This window comes from Dasypus novemcinctus, chromosome 4 (genome assembly GCF_030445035.2).
Source record: "Dasypus novemcinctus isolate mDasNov1 chromosome 4, mDasNov1.1.hap2, whole genome shotgun sequence".
NCBI classification, from domain to species: domain Eukaryota; kingdom Metazoa; phylum Chordata; class Mammalia; order Cingulata; family Dasypodidae; genus Dasypus; species Dasypus novemcinctus.
The window spans coordinates 49664773-49684365 of record NC_080676.1 but is presented as its reverse complement, the minus strand read 5'-3'; the positions used below and the strand labels follow the sequence as shown (position 1 = coordinate 49684365).

Below are 19593 nucleotides of genomic sequence, written 5' to 3'. Positions count from 1 at the left end.
AATCAAAATGAATGCACAGGTACTTTATAGTCTATTATAAGTCAAGATTTTAAATATCTTTTGAAAATATTCAAGTGTTACCAATGAGGCAATGCTTGTGGAATAAAAAATGTAGTATTATTCTACCATGGGCATAGGGTTTTATCCTAAAATTAGGTTTAGGGAAATATTAACAACATAATAGAAAATTACTATGATGGAAGCATATGAAAATAAGAAGTGATTAATATATGCCAATCAATGAGGCATCACATAAGAAAATCTAGGTACTGAAAAGAAAACCTGAAATGTATTTGGATGAAATACTCAGAATAGTAAAAGAAATGATGCTTACAAAGAAAAACTGTATGAATAACAACAAATTGTGAGGCAAGAGATAAACAAAAGGAGAGAAAGCATAATTCTGAGGAATACAAAAGAGACAAGATGTTTAGAATAATAATTAAAGAATATTGTGATAAAATGTGAATTTAAAAAGAAATAGGGAAAGATAAAAAACTAGTTTCAGTTGACAAACACCATCGATGTAGATATGGATATTTTTACAGACCCAGCTGCCTCAGATACTTTTTATTTTTTTAATTTTGTATTTATTTTTATCTTTTTATTAAATTGTCTTTTTTGTTAAAGATACATAGATCACAAAAAATGTTACATTAAAAAATATGAGCTTACCACATACCCACACCCCACCCCTCCCACTCCTCCAACATTAACAACCCCTTTCATCATGGCGGCACATTCATTGCATTTGTTGAATACATTTTGGAGCACTGCTGCACCCCATGGATTATAGTTTACATTGTAGTTTTACACTTTCCCCCTGCCCACTTAGTGGGTTATGGCAGGATATATAATGTCCAGCATCCATCCCTGCAATATCATTTAGGACAACTCCAAGTTCCAAAAATGCCCCACATCTCATCTCTTATTCCCTCTCCCTGCACTCACTAACTACCATGGCCACTTTCTCCAGATCAATGCTACGGTTTCTTTCATTACTAGTCACAATAGTTCTATAGTAGAATACCAGTAAGTCCACTCTAATCTATATTTATTCCTCCATCCTGTGGACCCTGGGATGGTGATGTCCACTCCACCACTATATCGAGAGGGGGCTTAAATCCCACATGGTTGATGGATGCAATTCTCCTGCTTGGAGTTGTAGGCACTGGCCGTTCCCTCATGTGGTGGTTAACCATCTTTACCTCCCTGTTAGCTGAACTATATAAGCCCAACAAACCTTAGAGTAGGAGCTGCAACTCTGCTGAGACTCAGGGCTCAGTTGGCACATGGCCAGTCCAGAGATTGAAGTCTCCTGGGTATACACTAACCCCAGCATCAACCACGCATTCAGTAAAAGTGACAGAAGAGGTTTGTGTGAAAAGGTCACATCTGAGTCCAACACCATCACATCAGGAACACAAATTCCAAAGTGGGACCCACTGACAAGGCACTGAACTCCAGAGCCAACTGCCATGACCATAGAACCTGTGTGTCTCCATAGCCCTCAGGAGCACCAGTACCTGGGGTTGTACCTACTTTGGCTGTCTCTGGGATCCTGCTAAGGTGTGCATAAGCGCAACATTTCTGATGACCTCCTGACTCTTTTTTGAAGACTCTTAGCCATATAAACTCATTTGTCTTTACCATTTCCCCTTTTTTATTCAAGGTCTTTTTCTAGTTGCATCACCAGTTAGTGATTGGACATAATCTCTTGGCTCCAGGGAGGCTCATGCCCAGGAGTCATGCTCAGATATATGTTGGGTATTTTCACAGTAGTTACAATTACAAACAACAACTGAGGGAATGCTGAGTTCCTAGCCAGGGGAGCTCTGTCACATTCTCCAGTGGAACAGCAAAAGTCCCCCAAGTGCAAGGGGAAAGACTAGTGAAGAAGGATGTTCCAATGATGAGCTCTTGATACTGATGACTATGCTTACGAGCCTGTGTGCCTGAAATTTGAACTAGGCCTAGAGCTACAGGATGCCTAAGAGTTACTTCCTGAGAGCCTCCATGTTGTTCAAATGTGGTCACTCTCTAAGCCAATCTCAGCATATAAATGCATTACCTTTAGTCACTTTTTAAAACTAGGTGTGGTTTATCAATTAATGAAATACAATCTTTAATACAGTTATATGGTCAAAATCTATATAAAAATATAATGGGGATTAAGGCTAAACATATTTTTAGGAATTTGCATCCACTGGATCACTAGTCTTTTATCACATTTCTCTTCCTATTTGGGTAGACAAGATACAACTTATAGAATGTTTTGCCTTGAAGTCCTTGTCACAGAAAAAGATCAGTTTCAGACATGTCAGTTCAAGTCAAACTAGAAAAATCCTTGCATGATTCAAAACTCCCATGGGAATTTCCCTTGAAATTTTTAAATTTAAGATTTGCTGCTTCAGACTTCTTAGGGAAGGCACAGGACTGGATATCCAGTGTGCTGCTCCTTCACTATCTATATACCAGTTTGGAATCTTAAGTGTTGGTGATTAAAATCAAGATTGGACAGATATGGGCTGAGATTTAGAATCATTCAATGGATAGAGTACATAACTTAATTTTTCCAATTGGGAAACCCACCTTACATTATTCAGAAAGAAAAAAAGACAGTAAGTGGGTCTCAGTCACTTGTAATGGTAGAAAATCTGAAAGTACAAATCTAACAAGACATAGGGTGCTTGCTTTACTGGTATCAACACAGTAAAAGAAGTTTAAAAACACTTAAAACAATATCCCTCATTCTAAGATGAAGTTTTTGATACCAATGAAACATCAGAGCTTAAAGAAGGAAATAATTCAGATCAAATCAGCATCATCAGCTATTCAAAGAACAAGAGGAAATGCTGCCAACCACCATTATACATTTAGTGAGATAATCCAGAGTTGGCAACTAGCTACTTAGTTCAAAATTGTTCCCTGCTGAGTCCAGCATGCACTAAACAAATGTGTACATAGACAGATCAAGTGAAAATGACTTTTACTTTACATGGTCATTTGCAGGTTTCATGATAATGCTAAATAATTAACATCCAGAATTCTGATATTATTAAGTGAGATTATTAAGTAAGTAAGTAAGATTATTAAGTAAGATTATTAAGTGTTGGCTTCTTAGTATGCTTCTTAGTATGCTTCCTGGTTCAAGGGTGTGGTAGTACCCTACTTATTCTGATGCCTCTTTCTACCCTCACAGGTTAGTACCATTTCCACGTATGTGTATTTTCAGGCATATTTTATCACATCTAAAGTGTATGTGTTATCTTATCAGTCATTATTTACACCATCTCCTAACATACCACATATAAATATTCATTCTCTAACTTTTATGTGATTGGCATTGAGCAAATATTAAGAGGCAAGGTCACTCAGTAAAAATGAGCTTTCAGGAACCATCCAATAAATCAACTCAAACAAATTATTCACTGGTAAATTATCCCTCTTTCTGGTGGTTGTGAAGTGGTTGAGAGTGGTCTGCTGCCACTGTGAACTAGTGTAATAAATAAACAAGATGGCTGCATGTCAAGGGGTAAAAATTACACTCTTAAAAATGCAATTGGGTTTCAGAGACCTTCATACTTATATTGTTTGCAGTAAGGAGAAACAGTATTTTATACTTCAGCCTTGAAGGTCACTTTTTTTTTTTACTGTAATTGAGAACTTAAGATTAATCATGGCTAACTGTCAAAACACAATAAGAAAATATATCAACAATTTAAGCTTGTATTAAGCAGTAAAATTATTTTACATTTAACACAGCACAGAAACCCTATTTAGCTAATGAAATCATCTTGCACTTTAGCTAAAATATTTATTTAGTTGTTGATGAGTGTTGTCCATTATTCATACATTAGCACTTTGAAGTTATTTTAGAAATAAGGTTACATCCAAAGTAGGCAAAACAGAAAAGTTATACCAAATTGCCTGCCATTTAGAAAATATTTTAATAACCGTTGATCATGACGCAAAGCAAATAATTTCGAATCATGATGACTAAAATGCAAAAATATATAGTTCAAAGGGAACATATCATATTACTTGGAACAAATATTTGGACCAGGACATGGTAAAAGATATATTTTTTGGTCTACTTTTAAAATTTATTTATGTTTTGTTTTGTTTTGTTTTGTTTTGCTTTGTTTTGTAACACGGGTACATCTCAATTCTGGACACGTCTTTCCGAGTGAATATGGCAGGGATACCCAAGGAGTTCCACATCAAAAGAAAACAAAACACAAAAATAACCAATAACCAAAAAAATTAAAGTAAAATGTTCTTCATCTATCGCAGCAACTGTCAGATATAACCACAAGAAAGCAAAGTTGTCCTGGCTCGTCACACTGAAAACCTTGGGTTTTAGGAAGAGGTGCATATTGGCCATGGTTCTTTCTTCTCCCGTTACCTTTCTACCACTGACCATAGAAGAACAATATGTGTCCTTTTTTTTTTTTTAATCTCTTGTCACTAAACTGTACAATCCTCCCTAATCCCTTCTTTATTCAGCATTTAAAGGTGACTTCTCAATGTTTGATGGTTTCATCTCCTGGTTCAGGGTCACTCTCTCCTACACAACTCCTTCTTAATTTTGTCAATTACAATAACCACTTGGACATATCCAGACCTCTGTTTTCCTCTAATCACCACTTATCAAGCCCTCCTGATTATAACCTGTCTGGGCATTGTTATTATCAATATCTGCAATCTTTCTAGGATCACATTTTCAAGAATCCTGCTTCCCAACCACAACCACCTATCTTCCAGCTCACTGGCTCTCAGTTCCTTGACCTTACCAAAATACAAAGTCTATTGATCCTATTTCCTTTCACTGGCCCTCATCCACTTCATATTCTCACTTTACTCCATACCCAGTCTGGACAGTTTGCTCCATTATTATAATTGTTTCTTTGCATATGCCCTCAGTTTTCTTTATCTTATCTAGTACATTCCTTCTCCCAGCAAAATCCTAGTCCTAGTTACCTCCAAATCTCTGCCTGTTCTCTGCCTGCATTCCCAGCTGAGGGCTGGAAAAAAATACATGATTGCTCTGAGTTATCTTATTTTAAATATATATTTCTTTTGGACTCTTAGTGCTGACCCAAAATACATCACATTTTTGTAGCACATTCACTCTTCCATTCTCCCAAACAAATTTTTTTATTGCTTTTCCAATTCAAAAAGATTTACCTAGAGTTTCTGCAAACACATTTATGCATCTGCCATTTGCTCTTCTTCCTTTCCTCACATTTTTATGAATGAACTACTGTGTTCCTGAGTAAGGCAAAGTCCTCTATCCTTACACAGATCCCATCGCCTTTATTAAAGAAAATCAGTCCAGCAATCTCCTTTCACTCTCCCTTCACAAATTTCCCTTTGTCTCAGCACTAGTTAGTTCTCATTAGATGCTAGACATTATATATCCTGCCATAGCCCACTGAGTATACTGGGGGAGAGTGTAAACTACAATGCAGACTATAATCTATGTGGTGTAGCTGTGCTCCAGAATGTATTCACCAAACGCAGTGAATGTGCCACAATGATGAAAGAGGTTGTTGAGGTGAGAGGAGCGGGGAGTTGGGGGATGGGGTATGTGGGAACTTCTTATATATTTTAATGTAACATTTTTTGTAACTATGTACCTTTAAGAAAAAAAGACAATTCAATAAATTTTTTTAAAAAACAAAGAGTAAACCTGCTAAACCTTCTCAACTGGATAATTCTTACCTACTATTTACCACCACATTTCCCCAATGAATCACCTCCCATTCTCCCATTCTCTTTTGAACCCTCTAACCAAGTCATTGCTTATACCACTCAATTAAAACTGCCTTTGTTATTCTATTCATGAACTATTGTGGTTAGTAATCAAAGAAAATGTGGCATTGGTATGGAAAAAGTGGCCATGGTGGCTGCTGGGTGTGGGGAATGGGAGGAAGAGATGAGATGTGGAGACATTTTCTGGACTTGGAGTTGTCCTGGGTAGTGTTGCAGGGACAATTACCGGACATTGTATGTCCTCCCATGGCCCACTGGATGAAACGTGGGAGAGTGTGGGCTATGATGTGGACCACTGACCATGAGGTGCAGCAATGCTCAGAGATGTATTCACCAAATGCAATGGATGTGTCATGATGATGGGGGAGAGTGTTGCTGTGGGGGGAGTGGTGGGGTGGGGAGGGTGGGGGGTGCATGGGGACTTCATATTTTTTTAATGTAATATTTTTTAAAAATGAATTAAAATAAAATAAAACTGCCTTTGTGGAGGCCACCAATGACCACATTGCTAATCCTGTAATCAGTCCTCAGTTCTCATTTTTCTTGATGTAGCAACAGCATTTGAGACAGGAGATCATTCTCTCCATTTTAAAAGATTTTATTCATTTGGCTTCATCTGGTTTTTCTCTTACTTATTAGACATTCCTTTTTTGTCTCCTTCTGTGATTCTCTTTTCTCCAATTTCTAAACATAAAAGTGTCCCAGAATTCTTAACCCTTTTTTCTCCTCTACTGATACACAGTCCTTTAGCAAATGTTGTTTCTGTACTAACAACTCCCAAATTTGTATTGTTCCAAATTGACTGACATATTAAAAAACAATTTGCATATAACACTACTTTCAATTTTGCTTTTGCTTATGCCATTTTCAATGGATAGAAACATTAGGTGAATGTAGAATACTGCACACAGTTGAATTAGTAACAGGAATACTCAAAACACACACACATATACAACCCCCCTCAAATATCTGCAGGCTACCTCAGTTTACAGTTTGTATTATAAATCACATTCATTCATAATCCATTAGATTTCAGATAACTCTCCTTCTATTACTTCACTATTCTAAGCTAGAATTCTTCTGACACTTTCCATTTTTTTCCCCACCAAAACAAATTTAATCTTGGGTGTTTACTGACATTCACTTTTACATGCAAATCTCAAGTCGTTTAGTTCAGATGATGTCAAATCTTTGCTGAAAGTCCTTCGGTGGCTTCCCAATTCAGAGCAATATTTCCAACAATAGCATACAAGTTGCTAAATGACCCGGCTTCATGTCATCTCTTTGATCTTGCCTCTCACTATCTACAGCCTTTATCTAGCTTCTAGGCATTTGACATCTTTATTTCTCAAGTTTAGCAGGAAAATCCCCACCCTAGGGCCTTTGCATATGCTGTCCCTTTTTCTAAGACTCCTCTTTGCAAGATGTTCATTTTTCCTGTTATCTTTTCTCAGATATTACTTTCTCATTATAAACTTCCCTGTTAACCCTACTTGTAACTATAATCCCCACTCCAACCCCACACTGCCTGTCATAGCTAACCCCTTCCCCACTTTTTCACCATCACATATATTACTGTATATATGTATATATTTTTAACTTTTTCTTTTGTTATTGGTTGTATGTGTCCCACCATAGGAATGTATGTTTCTTAGGAGCAGCAATTTTACTTTTAAAATTTTATTTTTTTCTCTATTTATCTATCATTCTGCTGGGTTTTATTGTTGCTGTATAAATATGTATAAACATTTGTTAAGTTAATGAATAAAAGGATTCAAGAGATATTGCAAATTCCATGGGATTGTATGCAAAATTTTTTGTTCATATAATTTTTCATGTAGAATTTTCATCAGAAATTCAAAACTTTTTATTTTTTAAATAATTTCAAACTTACAGGACAGTTGCAAAAATAATACATCCCTCAGAGAACTACAACATACCCCCCTCCCCAGATAGTCAGATCCACCAATTTTAATATTTTACCACATGTGCCCTTCCTTCCTTCCTTCCTTCCTTCCTTCCTTCCTTCCTTCCTTCCTTCCTTCCTTCCTTCCTTCCTTCCTTCCTTCCTTCCTTCCTTCCTTCCTTCTTCCATCCATCATTTACTTATCTTTCTATCTATCTTCTGAACATTTGCAAGCACTTTGCATACCTCTTACTCCTTGAGTACTTAATACTTCCATGTATATATTTTACAAATAAGGATAGTCACTCAGGTTCTCACCTTAGGTATAGTTATCTTGTTCAAAAAATTTAACTTTGCTATAAAACTTAAATACAATATTCCAATTTTTTCTTATGTCCCAATATTCTTCAAATTTTGCAAGGAGTTTCTGACTGCCCACCAAAGAGAAGACTAATAAATTCTAACGATGACCCAATTGCTCCTTTTTTGAGCTTAGCAGTATCTCACACTTACTAAAAATTATCATATGGTAGCTATAATGATGAAATGTTGTGCCCATTTTTTGAGGAAAAAAACAATTATTTCAAAAATATAATAGAGGATCTCAGCATTTAAAATAACACTATTTTATAACACATTAAATAACACATTTGTTTTGGCTAGCTTTATTTCTTTAGTCTTTATAAAAGCAATGTTTTGTCTTTATTAAAATGGTAATACACATTTATTATAGAAAACTTGTACTTAGAAACGTAATTTGTATATCATTTATAATTACCTCACTACATTACTATTTTGCAGTATACTCTTCGAAGCTCCTTTCTATAAATGACGGTTATTTCTTTTATGGATGAACAAATCTTTACATAATGTAAGTATAACCTTCTCCTTTTATTCTCTGAAAGTTTGAAATATTTTACTTTTTTGTAAATTATTTTGAAATATTTACTGAAATATTTTACAAGAATCTTCTAGAGTATGAAATTGCAAACTAAAAGAAAAGCAAAAAATGTTACAGAATAAATAAAACACATGCAAAAAAAAAATCTTGCAGAAGTGATAATAAGTATTTTTCACAGGCCTTTATTTATACCTGTTTTATACCTGCTCTGTTCTTATTTGGAAAAGTGTCATACACTTGGTTACATAGCTTCTAAACCCTAAATAATCTAGAAATAGCAAGTTGATAGTTGGGAACAGAGAAACTGCTACAGGTTGCTGTACTGATAACTTGTGGAAGCATGACAAAGGTAGAAAAGAAGGAAACTATATAGAAACTGACCTAGATATACAGTACACAGAGCAACATGAGGCCATTTACCACTGGAGCAAATAGCCCTAAGCAGCTCAATTGGTCCTGAGGTCATGGTTTTATAGCCACTACAATAAAAGTCATAAAAATCATTTTGGGAGAAAAATGTGTTGGAGATATTCTCTGGTCAAGAAGTAATCCAGGTAGTCAAAGAAAAAGAATGCATTAAACTTTCAGCTCCTGGAAATATCTGATTCCTTAAAATGATCCATTTTGCAAGAATCACTAGTTAAGTGCTATATTTAAAATACTGGCTTTTGAATTGAGGCATACACATCTACAAATAACTCATTAACAATTTGATAGGAAGTTGTGTAAGGAGTAGGGTGCATTGTTTAATTTTAATACTGCCTATTGTATTTGGCTAATGACAAATTCACAGCCTAATTGAAAGATTTGTACGTAGATAAAGGGGAAATAAAGGTATTATGGTGGAGCTGGATTTTGCTGTTAGGGATAGACTAGAATATGAAGGAACTGAAACAGAGTACTATGGAAATAATCCCCTTGTGTCTGCCTTGTCATCCTTGATATAAGACCTGAGCCAATATCTCTCAATGAAGTGGAATGGGGCGCATATGCCCTAGCAAAACAACACATAAAATGAAACATATGGGTGAGTCTTGTTTGGAGCCACTGGATGTTAGCTGCAAAGTGAAAACAAACATGGAAAAACAACAATAAACAAAAATAAAAACAAAACCCTGGACTATATTATTCCGAATGGAACCCATAAGTAATAACAGCCAAAGTTTGGTATTACAAATCTCTTTGATAAAGAAAGCAAGTGGCCTATATCTTAAAATCTGATATTTTGTCTCACATATAAGTACACATATTTAAGTCATATTTAAGATGTAAGTACATCTCTTTCCTGTTCCCTTAGCAATCAGAATTCTTCCAGGCCCTTCTCATTATAACCCTCTCGTGAAAAGGAGGCCCTGCATTGCTCTAGTTGGTAAGGTATAAAAGAACTTCATCAATTTCTTGTTGAAAATTAGTTGAGTAATTTTTACATTTACTAAAATTACTGTAATTTAAGGAAAAATTACCTTTAAGGCTGTTTTGAACTTCTAAAGCTATATCGAGAGCATTAAAGGGCAGAACTGGTTCGTTGGCAATTTGCAAAATCACTTCTCCTGAGAGCTGAAAGAAAAAGAAAAAAATAAATACTAGCATTTGGCAATTTGGTAAGTAAGGGCTTTAGTTTGTTTTATTTATTTTTTCATTATTTCATGAAATCTTACATATCAGAGTAATAAAAACATAGATGAAAGAATATAATTTTATAAAATCTGTTCTTATTTCAAGCCCCCTTTAATTTTATTTTTCTGTTAAGAAGAGAACCTCAATATCTTTTCATGTCTGAGTGGTATGAAGAAATGAAACATTCTATTCCTTTTTTTTAACTAAAGTATTAATAAATAGCTTCCTTAGTAGAAGACATTAAAATATTTATACTTTAAAACAAATCCTTACAAAACAGTTCAGAATGTCATATAACAAAACAAATAGTAAAGAGGATCAACTGAAGAAAACTCAATTTCTGGTTATTGGACTAAGTAAAACCCCAGACAAAATTAATGATCAATTTACTTTATTAAAAATAATCTTTTAAAAATATTCTGAAACCTTACGTACTGTTTTTCTTAGTGTGCTATATATATATATATATATATATATATATATATATATATATTCCTATCACCTTTCCAAAAGTTATCAAAATTAATGCCATTTACACCTTTTTTAGATCAATGTTTTAAAATAAATATATAAATAATTTAAATGGCATCCACAAAACTCATTTCTGGACTTTTTGATATGCATATCCTCCATCCCATTCCTCCCCACCGTGCTTGAAAACTACATATCCACTACGGCTGAACTAGCATCTGCCCAATAGTTGGAACAAGTTCTATGCATTCAATTATATCTCAAATGGATTTAGGGCTGGCGGCAAATGCCATTGTCAACTCTTCTTTCTCTCTCAAATGATATTTAATATTTACCTGGGCCCCACAAATCTCCCTCTTATAACATCTCTTATAACACTGAAGTGGCTTCCAGGGAATGGTGATTGTGTTGATGATATTAATGTACTATGAAATATGATTAGTGAATGAAAGCATTAGCTTGTGAAACTACACAGGGGAAATTAGTACACTAGCTTGAGACTGTACAGAACACATGAAAGATATAACTTACAAGGAAAATACATGTTAGATATTCAAATCTACATATTCAACAAGGGCCAATTGTCATTTAATATTTAAACGTTGTATTTCCCAATTGTAGCCTTATTTTTGCTATGAGAAAAATACAGTTCAATTTGATCTTTTATATGCTTTGGGGGGGGGGGGAATGTATTCCCTGAAAACAAAAAGAAGAAAACCTCTTTTAATGCATCTTTATTCCTTTAAGATATTTTCTCTCCCAAATGTAGCAGCCACTTCTCCCCCAATGCCTAAGGTATTGTTGTAGAGTTTTATCATCAGCACTGTGATTGCAAAAATCCTGGAGAACTGTCTACTCTGCTTATGCTGTGCTTCCGGAAGAAAGCATTGTCTGCAATAGGTTGATATGAATCCTCTTTCTACTCCACCCCACTGCATCCAAATCAGGCAAGGAAAACCGTTATTTGGAAAGAAACTATTTGTAAAAGGGAATTTAAGAAGATTAAGAAACATTGTGGCTTATTTTTTTTTCTAATTTGCCCTGGATAACAGAAACTACAGAATAGACAAATTTTGTTTACACTTTGGAATCGGAAAAAAACAAACATTACAAAAGAATAAAATGAAAGAACAAGAGGGAGGAGAAAGGCTGTTTCTCTGTGTGCAGTTGGAAAAAGTTGATTTTTTAAAGAATCATTTGGCAGCTCTAACAGCTGGAATATGAGCCAGCTACATTGCTATTCCTTCAAAAAGAACCTGGCAACAAAGATTGGAGCTTCCAAGACATTTGGCCTATGAAGAATGGAGCCTGAATAAACTTTCTTTGCAGTTTCAGAAGCAAAAGGGAGATTTATATACCTTGCCATGCTGTGAGAAGAGATGAGCCACCCTGCGTGCTCTTTTTGCCCACTCTGGAATTCGCTCCTCTTCGGGCACACTACAGCAACATTCCCTTACATCGATAAGAGACCTCACTCTTCACAAAGTGCTTTACACCTATATATATCATTTCATTTTCCCAACAACTTTAGAGGCAGGTATTGGGGAATTAACATTCCTTGTTAATGGTGAGCATAAGCCTCACTGAGAACATATAATTAACAATAATATATGCAAAAGAGCAAAAACCAACATTTATTGAGCATCTACAAAGTATCAGAGACTGTTCAGAAGTTTTCAAACATCATTCCTTTTAATGGATGTCGCAACAATCCATCAAGGCAGGTATCATGTTCATACTATAAATAAAGAAAGCTCACAAATATTAGGAAACTTGCTCAAGTCACATATCCAAGTCTAAATGACTTACTCGAAGGCTTATGTTCTTTTTTATACACAAAATGAGGTCTGAATCAGAATCTAGGAAAAGAATCTCAGCCAGATATTAATAAAGAACAAAAGCTAAGTCACAAATCTTTTAACTTCTTGAGCACTGCTCTTTCGAATACACTAAAGTGTTTTCGAGACATAAAAATCTATCTTTCTTGTAATACTAGTCAATAACCATGTAACCTTATCTCATCCCCTGGATGGAAATGAAATTTAGATCCCTACGGCACATAGCATTAGCAAAGAGCTACTTGAATTCTGTGAAATTAGTAGGCTTCTATATAAACCCATTGCATAAACCCTATAAACGAACAATCTATCTCAAGACCACTGCGTCCTTTTTTCTCCTTCAGCCTTCCCAGATCATCCTACTCATGACCAGAGGATAAGGAAAGAGTAAATTGGAAAGAAAAGAATTGTTTTACAGTAGTAAAAGTATTTTAAACATATGAAAGGGTCATAAAAGTGAAATATGAGTTAATGAACACCACATTGCAAAGAGTTTCCTCTCCCACTAAATAATATCGATGTCCTTGGAGTTAGTTGGACTCACTGATGATAGGCAAGATCAGATTGCCAAAGGAGAATAACTACACATAGAGCCTTCTTCTAGGCTTTAAGGGTAATAAAGGTGAATTATAGTTATTATACTTTAAATGTTTCTCTCCCTTCAGTCTGAAATAATTTTAATTGTATTTAAAGGATTTAAAGTGTATTTGAAGAAATTCAATAAAAGTAAAATCATATATGTATATATTTACATATATACACACACATTTTTTTAATGTATGAAATAATAATGTTTCCTGATAAGGAGGTATTTGTATCTTTTAAATTTGTCACAAATCTTTCCGTTTTCTTAGTCTGGAAAGGAAAAAAAGATATCTATTTATTAAACTGTGCATATCTAGAGAGTAAGGCTAAGTTGGTTTGTTCTTTCCCCTCAATTATTGTATTCCCATTGACCAGTATGGTGAGTACATCTGTAATAAGTGCTTTCAATGAATTTATTCATTGATGCATGCACAATTCAGTAAAGCATAATAGGCTCACTAAAGCAATACAAATAGCATGGATCTATAATGTAATTTCTCTTTAGTTCTAAGAAGAGACACTCAGAAAACTTTGTGGGGTTTGTTCCACCTTTATAATTCCAGATTAAAGTAACTGTGGTTCATAACTCATACTTAAGTTGTAAGTTAAACTCTCATGTGGGACTATTTTTATGTCCTCTGCCAGATTTAAAATGCAGTAGAGACCTGTTATAGAAGTTGGTGCAGAGAGATAATCCTTATAACTGTTTTGTACTTTAACATGAGAGAGAAAGGGAGCAAGACTAAGTCACTATGGCATGGTGTGAGGTAGTACAACAGACTAGATGAATCATGAATCAACCGGTTAATATCTATTGAGCCTTTACTGTGATCATTACTGTGCTGTGTGCAGAAGGTGAGAGGAGAGATGTAAAAGTTATTTTCAGATAGAGACAAGTCATACCACATTTACACAACTGGGAAAAAAAGTTAGCAATATACAAGTAGTAAACATGTATCTTCTGTTTTCTAGAGGATGCCATTTTCTATCCACTTTGAACATACAATGAATATATACCACATATATATACTTTGGGCTCAAGATTTGTAGAGTATAAAAGGGGAAAGACTTTCCAGACTAGGAAAATAAAATGAGCAGAAACCTTGGGGTTGCAAGAATCTTAGACTTAAAAAAAAATTAACATGAAGAAACCAGCTTGGCTGAAGTGGAACTCTTGATTAGTGGAGCTAAGTCGGGAAGGGGGAGTGGGATCAGAAAGTCCTAAAACTCAGCCAAGCCTTATGGCTGTGGACACATGATCTGTAGGGAGTCTTTCCCTTTCACTTACCTTTCAGAGCAGAGAGAGGCATTGTCTGATAAATCATGGCCTAGTGAGGGCCTTTGTTACAGGAGTTTGTCCTTTATGGTTCTCTTCAAGGTCTTATGTTCGTCCTGATGTCACCTCACTCATTTATGTCACTTCTTGATAGAGAAACCCTCAATTTAGCAAAACACACCCCAAAGGTTAACAAACTTGAAGGTAGCCAGTCCTGGACAAGGGGGCTGAGGGAATCTCTGCAGTGATGAGCAGAGCAAGAAACATCCTCCCAGGCCTCGTGATACCTTTTCAAATTTGTGGTACTAACAAAAGGAGAGGAAGCGAGGATGAGCTTTTGACATACACAACTTATTTTCCCACAAAATGAGAAATTAAATGGTTATACTAAATTAGTGCACAAAATCTGTGTGCCCCAACACAGTGAAAATTTTGTGAAAATTGTCTCTCATCTTAACTACTCCACAAACTCTAATTGATTTAAGTGTCTGCCTCCCACCCACTCTTCACACTATAATCAGAGCTAGGCAGTTACTTATTCAAAGTATATTACTGGTGCAACCCCTTTTCCCCCCAAAACAGACTGTCATGCCACTTCCTTTCTACCGATCCCTTCTGCCAATAGAAAAATTGATGGCACCTAAAACCCAATTCAGAAACCTATGACCTGGCAAGCCTATTTATGTACAAATTACTTGAAATCAAAACTGTCTTTGCAAAGCAAGGATTTGTGTAACTCCCACAACTGTCATAAAGTATCACTTCAGACCAAACACATATCACAGTAACTAGTGAGCAAAACTTAAACTCCACCTCCCGTTCTCTAGCCCCCAGAAGAAGAGCCTTTTAAAAGTTGCCATGTAGAAATGGAGACCTCCAGGCACCTTGCAACAGACCTCTTGCCCTTGACATTTGAAGGCTTTTTCCTTCTGGGCAAAATTTTTGATGGGATATTTAGGAGGTTTTTCCAAAATCAGATGCCTTTATCCCACTGTTCTACATATATTAGTGATGCTTAATCATTTTGGGAGAAAGAGGTAGGAAAATCATTAAGGAGGCCCTAAGTTTCCAAGCAAGAAATGGCTCAACACCCCACCCTTTCCTTCTTCAGGGTTCAGAGATATTAGAATACCTTTTCAACTGAAGTTACCTGGTAGCAAAGATAAAAAAAGTCATTAAAGAATTCCAAAAGCCTCTAAGACGGAAATCCATTTTAAAGAGGAGAATTATAACCCAAGGAATAAATGGGAAGTGTGGTTCCTAAACTTGTGGCTATTATTAGGAATTCTTTGTGATCTAGCCTGTTCGGTGCACAGGCCAACCACAGAGAAACAATGCGTGAATTTAAAGACCTATGTTAGCAAACAGTAGAAAACTTCGCTTTCTAGCATGGTGGTGCAGTAGGACACCCAAGTCAGTCCAGCTGAGGGTATCATTGGAGAAGAGAGTCCTTCTCCGTCCAGCACACTGAGAGATTACTATTTCAGTCACCCCTACCACCTGTACACCTCCTACAGTGGTACAACCTCCCTCCCGCAAAAGGGCTAAGTAAGGATTTCAGAACACCAGGTTTGGGGGCTGGTGCAGACTTTAGTCACTGCAGAGCTGCTGTGACTGACAGGCATGCAAAGGCTCTCTGAACTAGGTGGGAATGATAGGAAATTCATGGGATGTGGAGCAAAGAAAGTAGGCAAAGTCATTCAAAGCAATTTAAATCATTCACAGCAATTTAATTTGATTATTAAAGATCTGGGCCCTTAATTTGCTCCCTAAACCAAAAAAATATATATATGTATATGTGTATGTGTGTGTGTATATATATATTTTTTAACAACTATGCACTAAAAACCTGTCAGTGTCAGGGCATTAAAGAAGACAGTCCCTAACCACAACAAACTAATCTGCTAGGAATGCAAACTCCCTGATTCTAAATCTTCCTCTCCAGCCTCTGCTCTTAGTGAAACCCCCATCTCTTCTCTGTGTTCTCAGTTTAAACTCCAAGTGGAATTACCATGAGACATAGTTTGGATCATCCCAAAAGTAATCCATAAGACAAAATTTGAGCGCAAGTAATTCATTGAGAGGTGAGGATAGCAGAGTAGGAAGGTAAGACAGTCAATAGAAGGCTTTCTTATTGAACAATCTACCACTGGGTGTAGCTTAATTCTGCTGAGGAGAAGTTGGAAGCCAGTATAAAATAGGTGCCTCAGAATTTTTGCATCCAAAGAACAGTAGATCTGGGTATTGATTCACCAACTCCCATCAGGCATTGGACGAGTGCTGGTTCGTGAATGTGCTAAATTTTGGTCCTTCTGGCAATCTGTACACTGGCAGCTATGCTTTTGAAGAAAGCCTCTGGCAAAGAGATGAAGTCGGGCATTTGGAAATCTATTGCTCAAATAGAACAGTTGCTTTCTTCCACCAGGTCTCAGAAAATGGATAGAAGTTTTTCAATTTTAAGATATCTTTCTTCCTGGTGACTGTCATCACTGATCTATTCTTAAACTGTACTAGAGAAAATGTATTCACAGATTTACTTGGAAAGAACCAAACAGGTGGATTTATTGTTTTTTTTAAAATTATTTTTTAGCATACATACTCATAATTCTGACTTTGTAATATAATCACATCTTTTGCTACTCACATTGTTACTAGAGAGGGAATATAGTATGTTAGTATTTCTTAATGCTTAAGGAAAAGAAATTCAGAATACTGATTTCTCCTTTTTACCATTTTTAGTAGTAATTTGCATAGAATTACATGTTCTGATTGACAAATTAACAATTAAGTATCTTCACTACATAGTATTTCACTATTAACTACCTTCAATACCAAGGCAGTTACTACCACTACTAATAATATTAATAATAAGCTAACGTTTATTGAGGACTTGGCATGTGCCATTATAGAATAATGTGGCATTATTCTAAATAATAATAATGTGGCATTATTCTAAATTCTTTATATGAACTAACTCATTTATTCCTTACAACTCTTATCCTATTTTGCAGATTGAAAAAACAGAAGTATTGCTTAGTTAAATAAGTTACCCAAGGTCACTTAGCTAGGAGGTAATTTTGAATTTTGAGCCCAAGCATTCAGCTCCAGAATGTGGACTCTTAATTATCTTTCCTTCTTTTGCATCTTTTTCTTTCTTTTCTAATCCTCCCTAAATTACAACAAATCAGGAATATCAGTAGCCTCTCAGACAACATTTTCCAAATCTGAACAACTGATTCAAAGAAATAATTAAGGGCTGTTTACACCTATTAGGATAGTTAAAATCAAGACCTGGGTAATTATATCAGAGACTACAATTTCTGATACTCTCCAGTGTTAATAGACCCAGTTTTCTTGAGCCTAGAAAAAATGTATGCAGAGAATTATGAAGTAAAACAATTCTCTAAAATAACTTTAGTGAATGAAGTGTTTTTCTCATTTTTCTTACAATGAATAGCTTTGATTATATAGATATCAAATACAACAAGAGTGGGGGCAGTAAATGGGAGGAGTCAGTTACTTTGCAAAATCATTAGTATTAATCTGTCTTAGTAAACAGAAAATTATTATTACTATAAACTGATGCCCTTTTAGGTTCCAGACAAATACAAAAACTAATATGAACATATACCAAATGGTTATCAGTGATCAATCCTCATCCATATTCATGTTGCTTGAGGTTATTTACTAAAGGGTTTAATATCCAGAATATATAAATAAATCCTTCAACTCAACAACAAAAAGACATATAAGTCAGTTAAAAATTAGATAAAAGACTTTTATAGACACTTCCAAATAAGATATAGAAAAGCACAGAAAAGCACATGCAAAAGTACTCAATATCACTAGCTATTAGGAAATATAAAACAAAACCTGAATAGGTTACCATGTCATTCCCACTGGAACTGTTACTATTTAAAAAATCAGAAAATTGCAAGTGTTGGAAAGTATGTAGAGGAATTAGAACCCTCATTCATTGTTGGCGGGAATGCAAAATGGTGCAGCCACTGTGGAAGAAAGTTTGGCAGTTCCTCAGAAAGCTAAGTACAGAATTACCATATGAACCAACAATCCCACTTCTAGGTGTATACACAAAAGAATTGAAAGCAGGGACTCAAATAGGTATTTTCACACTGAGTTCATAATGGCATTATTCACAATTACCAAAATATAGAAGCAACCCAAGTGCTCATCTACTGATGAATGGATAAGCAAAAGAGAATATTATTCAGCCCTAAAGAAGAATGGCATTCTGACATATTCAATAAGATGGATGAACCTTGAATTCATCGTGTGAGTGATACAAGCCAGATACAAAAGGATAAATATTTGATCTCACTGATATGAAATAAGTAGAATAAGCAAATTCATAGAGTGAAATTTTAGAATATAGATTACCAAGGGATGGGATGGGGGTAGGGAATAGGAAGTAAAGGCTTAAAGTGTACAGAATTTCTGTTGGGGACAAAGGGAAAGTTTTAGTAATGGATGGTAGTAATGGTATAGCACAATGTGAATGGAAATATCAGCACTGAATTATATATTTCAATGTGGTTAAAAGGGGAAATTTTAGATTCTATATGTTACTAATATAAAATTTGTAAAATTACATGGAATTGCACAACATAGACAATGAATCTAAAAAACAAAAACAAATGCAATAAAATATTGGGTGCTTGCTTTATGTCAGGGATTGTATTAGCGTGCTAGGGATTGTGAGGTTATTTACATAAGAGGAGAGAGATATTTTGCTTCAATTATTAAATAATCAAATGCTGCAGGATACTATGAGAGAATAGCCAGGAATCCTAACTTATCTGAGGTAATTCCTTCTGTGGGTTTGTCTGTATCACAAAGGAAAGAATCAGAAGCAGATTTTGTGCAAAGCTATATCCTCTGTTGTGGTATATATCTGTATGTACCCCCAGAAAAACAGGGACTTAAATTTATCCCATTCCTGTGGGTGTGAACCCATTTCAAGTAGGACCTTTTGATGAGCCTACTTCAGTTAAGGACCCACTTCAATCAGGATGGGTCTAAATTCTACTACTGGAGGCTTTATAAGAGAATGAAATTCAGTTATACAGAGAGAAAGCCACAGGACGCAAGAAGTTGAAACAGAACCTAGAAGAGAGGGAAGAGACCAGGGGATGCTGCCATGGGTCTTGTCATGTGATAAGCCAAGGACCAAGGTTTGCCAGCAGCCAGCCCTAGAATGCTT

The 19593-nt window shown here is 35.5% G+C and overlaps 1 protein-coding gene across 2 annotated transcripts in view; it reads right to left on the bottom strand.

The window, feature by feature from the left end:
* Nucleotides 1-19593, bottom strand: part of NAALADL2 (N-acetylated alpha-linked acidic dipeptidase like 2) — a 1069483-nt gene that overhangs the window by 63502 nt on the left and 986388 nt on the right. For both annotated transcript variants that reach the window (XM_058295357.2, XM_071214619.1), the window contains exon 12: nucleotides 10049-10142. In XM_058295357.2, the coding sequence (XP_058151340.1) occupies nucleotides 10049-10142 (94 nt within the window). The remainder of the gene's footprint in view (nucleotides 1-10048; nucleotides 10143-19593) is intronic.